We start from the raw sequence: 6,228 nt of genomic DNA, 5'->3' as shown, positions 1-6,228 counted from the left end.
GGGGGGGGGGGGGGGGGGGCGGGGACGGGTGTACCTACCACTGGGCCCTGGACTGTGTGGCCTTGCATCCCCGGTGACCCCTGCTGACCTCCAGGGCCTTCAGGTCCCTTCTGTCCAGGTGGCCCGGGCTCCCCCTAGAGACGTAGGTGGGGCAGGGCTGGGAAGGCATGCAAACTCCCACAGCCCCCACAGCCCCCAGCCATGGCCCAGCCACCTGTGAGCTCTGGGTACCAGCATTTTCGTGTTTTAGGATTTGGGCATGTGGAGTGTACATTCTCCAGAGAGAGACAGAGAGGGAAAGTGAGAAATCACTCCCAGGGGGATGGCCGTGCCAGAACCCCTCCTCCTCCACTCTCCTGGGATTTCGGTCATGCTCACATTCCTGGTGTGAGTTTTAAAGCCACCGGTTCTGGGACTTGAACCGCGGTGGGTCATGTGACAGTCTGGCGCCTTAACCGCCTTACCACCTGCTGGCCTCAGACCTGGAATAATTCAAAAAGCGTGGTCCTTGGGGTGAACAGAGGCCTGCACCGCACAGGCAGCTGGGTATCTGAGGCTGGCGGCTGGCGGAGCTCGGCCACAGCAGACTGAGCGAACCCACAGTTCGGGCCCAAGGCATCAGGTGTGGGGAGAGCAGGCGTCTCCACTCCCAGACTAGGGAGACTGCGTACTGAACCCAGAAGCCTCAGGAGACAGAACAGTGTCGCCACGCGGGTGTGAGCGCCAAGGTCAGAATGGGCACGCAGGGCGCAAGCAAGGCCAGGCAGCGGTGGCGCGACACCTCCCGGCACAGACGCGGGCGGCTCCACGGCGTACCTGCGCCCACAAAGTAATAGGGGAAAGTAGGGAGCAGAGCGGAGAAGGGGCGGGTCCTCGCGCCTTCCCAAGGACGTGCACGCTGCTCCCGCAGAAGCCCAGATAAAACGGCCTGGCGCGTCCAGCAGCTGGCCTGCCTCGGCCTACGGGTGTGGGGCCCTTGGACCCCCAGCATGGCTGTCCACCCTCCGCCCAGCAGCTGCAGTGAGAGTTTGTCCGGGTCGCCAGTGTCGCGGCGTGTCTGCGATGGCGGCCGGACACCCTCACATCACGGCTATCCGTGCACAACGCGTCCTCGGCTGGAGACCGTGCCTGGCAGGTGTGCCAGCACCGTGCGCACTGGCTCGCGGCCATCCCCGAGGGGCAGTGTGCCACCACGACACTGCTGCCAGGACTCTCTGGAAGACAGCCTGGAAGGGGGGGCTGCACCACAGCTCACCGCCCCCCTCCCAGCCCAGCCGTGAGTGGCCTGTCTGCGGCTCGCACCCTGCATTCTCCTGGGGTGCAGAGGAGACCCCAGCGACCTCCCGGACCTCGGGACTTACCCTGGGCCCTGGGAAACCCTGCTCTCCACGAGTGCCGCTCCTGCCAGGGAGGCCCTGCAGAGGCACGAGGGCTGAGCGACCCCAGCACCACAACCAACCCGCCCACCCTCACTGGCATGGAGGGGCTTTGAGCAAGACCCTCTGGCAGCCCTCCCGTCCCCGCTGGCACAGGTAGCCTCGCTGGCACCCCCTGGTGGGCCAGGCCGGGAGAGCTGCCTCCCTGAGGCCCTGCACCTACTGCAGGTGAGCTGAGCCGTACAGCCCGGGTACTTGCGGAGGACAAAGGCCTCATGTGGCCACGACTCACAGCTGGCCTGGGCCCCACCCCTGCCTGGCAGCGGCACCTGAGAGGCTCAGGGAGGCTCAGGGCCAGGCTCAGGTGAGGGGCTGTGCTGACAGAGGCCCCGGTTCCCCAGGGGCGAGGCTGTGGCACTCACCGGAGGTCCCTGGGGACCCGGGGGCCCGGGGGTCTCAGAAGAGCAGGTGCAGGCAGTAGGCAAGGCTGGGCACGTCTCCCCACCCCTCTGGAAGAGAAGAGGTCCTACTCCCTCAAGGAGCCTCTCATAGCTCTTGTCTAGCTCGGGAGCCCTGGGTTCTAGGGCAGCCTCCACACCCACCCAGGCTCAGGGCCTCAGGGCACAGCAGGTCCAGGGCACCCCATCCGGCCTACCCTGGGCCTCTAGGCTTCTATCAGCCAGCCAGCCCAGCTCATTCTCTGGCCCTCGAGGCTGCCTCTTCCAGGAGGCCTGCCCTGATCTCTCACAGCAGAGCAGTGAGGCAGTGGGCCTTTCACTGCCCGACTCAGTGGGCACTCCTCACTCTTCCTCAGTGGGGCCGGGTGTCCACCGCCGCCTACACCTACCAATGCTGGGAGCTCACAGCAGTGGTCCTGGTCGGCCCAGGAGTCGCCGCACAAGATCTGCAGCATCTGCAGCTGAAGCTACAGGGCAGGCAGGTCAGCGGGCGGGCCCCCCAGTAGGGCGAGGGCAGGCAGGTCAGCGGGCGGGCCCCCGAGTAGGGCGAGGGCAGGCAGGTCAGAGGGCTGGGCCACCAGCCGAGCGAGGACGAAGGTGGGAGTGGGGGTGGGGTGGGGGCTAGGGAGGGGCAGGCATGCTCACTGTGGCTGAGCTGCTCCAGGGGCCCCGGGCCTTGGCCAGCCTCCCCAGAATAACGAAGCCAGCGGTGGGTGGGCTGCCCGCCTCCCCGATGGGCTGCTCCGCCACCTTCCGGCAGTCCACATAGAGCCTGACCTGGGAGCGGCCCACGGCCACGTGTACCTGTGGGGACACTACAGCATCAGCACTGTCCAAGCTCACAGGACCTCACAGGCCAGACATGCTGCGTCCTGATGGGACCAGCTGGGCAGAGCCTGCAGGGAGGGCTGGACCTTGTGGAAGCTCCCGAAGAAGATCTTCTTCACGTCCTGTAGGTCGAACGTGACCTCCTGCAAGGCAGCGCCAAGGTCGCGGTTGAAGTAGGTCAGGGACTTCCTGCCAGCTGCCGGATGGGAAGGCAGAGTGAAGTCGGGGCGAAGGACACAGCCAGGACTCTGGCAGGGGGCGCCTGCTTTCTGGGGGAGCCCCACCCGCCAGCCCTCGCAACAGCCCAGAGCAGCAAGGGCCCCGCATCACCGTCCAGCAGAACCCCGAAGACAGGCTGGAAGTCTTTGGCCGTCATCTGCCACAGTGCGAAGGCCTCGTGGGGCGTCTCGGGGAGCAGGCGTACGAGGAAGACAATGGTGTGCTCAGGTGGGAGGACGGCCGGGTGGACGTCACTGTGAAGGGGGTGCTGTGAGCCAGCTGCTCTGGCCTGCATGCCCCTCCCAGCTGCAGGGCAACATCGAGACTGTCAGTTCCCCAGAGCCCAGTGGGACAGAATCAGGGTCTACAGGCCGAGCAGGGCCTCCTCTGACTTGGTTGTCCACAAGTGACACAGGACAGGCTGTCTTAGAGGCACGTGGCTGTACACACAGCCTTTCCTGCCCTCCCCGGAGGCCCAGACAGGACCCCACCGCAGCAGGTCAGCCCAACACATGCCTAAGACAACCCAGCATGGCCTCACGCCTCCCCTCCCCTGGGCCTTGGGGGTGGGGCCAGGGGTCACAGTTCTACCCTCAGGAGCCGCTCCTCACAACCCCACTCTCCTGTGTGTGCCAGGAGAGCAGGGCCAGATGGAGCCCGGCAGGTCCCCGAGGGGCGGGGCAGGCCCTGGAGCACCCAGTCACACACTGAGTTCTGGCTGGCGGCCCACAGTCCCTCCGTTTGGCCTTCACTTGCTCTTAGGGTACAAATCCAGACCCAAAAGCCCAGCCCAGCCACATCCTGCAGTTCCTGAACACTGACCAGGGCCTAGGCACCCACATCCCAACTGCCTAGGGGTTCTGCCTCATCTGCCGCCTCCTCCAGGTGCCCTCTTGGCCATCCCAGAAAAGGGCCTTTCCTGGCAAGAACCATGGTGGTGACCACACCTGCGCAGGTGACCCGCCTGAGCCAAGCGACATCTGTGTCCCCACCTGCAGGGGCATCTCCCCACTTCTCAGCAAGGAGCGCCCCACTGTGAGGGCTCAGGGACAGCAGCTGCAGCCTGAGCTTGGGCTGCTTGTCTGGAACAGGAACGGGAGCTGGGAGCTGGCAGGGGCCTCCAGCTGCCCTGGGGCTCCAGGCAGAGTGCCCCCTCCCCGGAGTGGAACCCGCTTGCCCAGCAGACGCTGGCACAGAAACCGGACTTGCGACCCTCAGCCGGGACTGGCAAGCTCAGTGGGAGACCGGGTGGCCTGGGGATGGCGACTGTCATTTGGTTTGGCCATGAGGCTGTCCAGTGTGACGAGGGGAGCCATGCCCAGCAGAGCCTACCCCACCCCACAAGCCAGGGGAGGGGGCCATGGGGAGCTGGCTGGCCAGGCAGTGCCGTGGTCTCTATGTGGTCCGCACTCCGCACTCACCCGTGGCTCTGCATGGGCCAACTGGTGTGGGCGGAAAATGTTCCGGAAAGACATGAAGACCACAACTTGCAGACCGGTGCAGCACAGGACTGGTTGCCTGGGACACACTCCAGAGAGCGCTGGGCCTCAGCCCCACAGGGCTGGCAGCCAGCAGGGCTCTAGGACCACCCCTCAGATACGGAGGGGCCCACAGGTATGTCCCAAGATCCCAGTGGGCTACGGTGGGTGGACGGGAGTGTGAGGGTCCTGCTGGGGGTATTGAGTCTTTCTCAGGGGAAAAAATTAATAACTTTAAAGACGTTTTTCTCTTTTTTATGGAGAGGTTTTTGGTATAGGGCACATGCGCTCACCAGAAAGAGAAAGAGATAGAGAGACAGAAAGTGAGAAATCACCCCCCAGGGGGGATGGCCACGCCGCAATCCCTTCTCCTCCATTCTCCTCTCGGGATCTTGGGCACACATGCACATGCGACTGCGGTCACCTATGTGGAGTCCAGCGATGTAGCCATTACACCATCTGCTGGTCCCATAAAGATGTTTTTCTATGATAGGGTATGAGTCACTTTTTGTTGTTAATCTTTGCGGGACAAGCGGATGGTGTAACGGTTATGTTGCTGGACTCCCATGTAGTCGACCTCTGGTGAGGGCTTGCGCCTTATAGCAAAAATTTCTCAAAAAATATTTTTGTTTTTTCAAGTAGAACACGTGTGCTCATCAGAGCCAGAGAGAGAAGGAGGGAAGAGAAAGCGCCCGGGGTGGCCACGCTGCAATGCCTTCTCTGCCTTGCCACCTCCCAGGGTTGGGAACGTGTGAACATAAGCCTGGTGTGTTTTTCGGGCCGCTGGGTGCAGGACTTGAACCATGCAGTTGGCTATGTGGGATCCGGCCACTTTAAGCTCTGCGCCATCCTCTGGCCCTGACTTACTTTTCTAATTTAAAACTCTTTTTATTTAACTGGGGACAATCCCACTGTGCACAGCCCAGCCCAGGGTATGGTTGACGGCCTCGCTGGGCGTGGCTCCTTGAGGCCCACCCCCTGCTCTCCAGACTCACACCTCACAGATCTGGGCACTGGCAGACTCGCCAAGTCAGGCTGGAAGAGCAGACGGAGCACGAGCCCTCCAGCGGCGTAAGCTGGCGGCGCCCCGTCTACAGGTTCGGCCCGTCCTTAACGAGAGGCCACGGCTGCTCTCGCGCTGCCCACGCGGGGTTCCTGAGCACGTGTTGGGCGCGGCACAGTCTGCACTGCCAACCTGATGCTCAGGGGCCTGGTCAGCTCTGGGAGCCCCCGCACCTGGGCACAGCCCTCCCCACCCCACCCCCGGTTCAGGAGGACGGGCGGGATGCAGTGTCTGGCCGGCGTCCTCCCGCTGCCCGGGCACAGGTCCCTCGCACCTGGCACTGCGAGTCAGCTGGGCGTCCTTGAAGAGCGTGAAGGTCTGGAGGCTGCCTGTGGCCGAGCGCTCCATGGCCATGCCGCGAATGGAGGCGTACTCCTTCTCCACCAGGCCGAAGGCCACCATCAGGTCGAACCCTGGGATGTGCAGTGGGCCGGGGAGATCAGGGACAGTCAGAGCCGGGAGTGGGCGGGGAGGGGCCGAAATTCAGGCCACGGGGTGTGCGGAGCACCAGCTGGGGTAGCAGAGGGGGCTGGGCTTGCGGCCACGGAGCCAGGAGGAGACCCAGGAGGGTGGCGGGGACTGCTGGGTGGGACCTGGCATGAGCGCCTCGCTGCCATGCCTACCTGGCATCTCCTTTCCTGGCACCAGTGCCGACTTTGCCAGGTGCCCGGCTTAGGGGACCCAGAGGCAAGGGCTGGACTGGCAGCGCACACCATGGGGCCCCTGGCCAGCACTGCAGCCTCGCGTGACCAAGGGCCCCGGGGGGTCTGACCCTGCCCGGCCCCACCGACTGCCGCGCGTGCCCA

General features: G+C 64.3%; 1 protein-coding gene across 1 annotated transcript in view; it reads right to left on the bottom strand.

The window, feature by feature from the left end:
- The window catches only part of COL20A1 (collagen type XX alpha 1 chain), a 27,129-nt gene that overhangs the window by 4,297 nt on the left and 16,604 nt on the right, over nt 1-6,228 (bottom strand). The window contains 8 exon segments of the mRNA XM_014583653.2: nt 39-134; nt 1,362-1,415; nt 1,799-1,885; nt 2,224-2,301; nt 2,480-2,638; nt 2,749-2,858; nt 2,993-3,135; nt 5,697-5,835. Of these exon segments, the coding sequence (XP_014439139.2) occupies nt 39-134; nt 1,362-1,415; nt 1,799-1,885; nt 2,224-2,301; nt 2,480-2,638; nt 2,749-2,858; nt 2,993-3,135; nt 5,697-5,835 (866 nt within the window).

Source organism: Tupaia chinensis, unplaced genomic scaffold (assembly GCF_000334495.1).
Source record: "Tupaia chinensis unplaced genomic scaffold, TupChi_1.0 Scaffold144472_1, whole genome shotgun sequence".
In the NCBI taxonomy this organism is placed as follows: Eukaryota; Metazoa; Chordata; class Mammalia; order Scandentia; family Tupaiidae; genus Tupaia; species Tupaia belangeri.
Note: the sequence above shows the minus strand (reverse complement) of the source record. Positions and strands in the feature narration are given on the sequence as shown.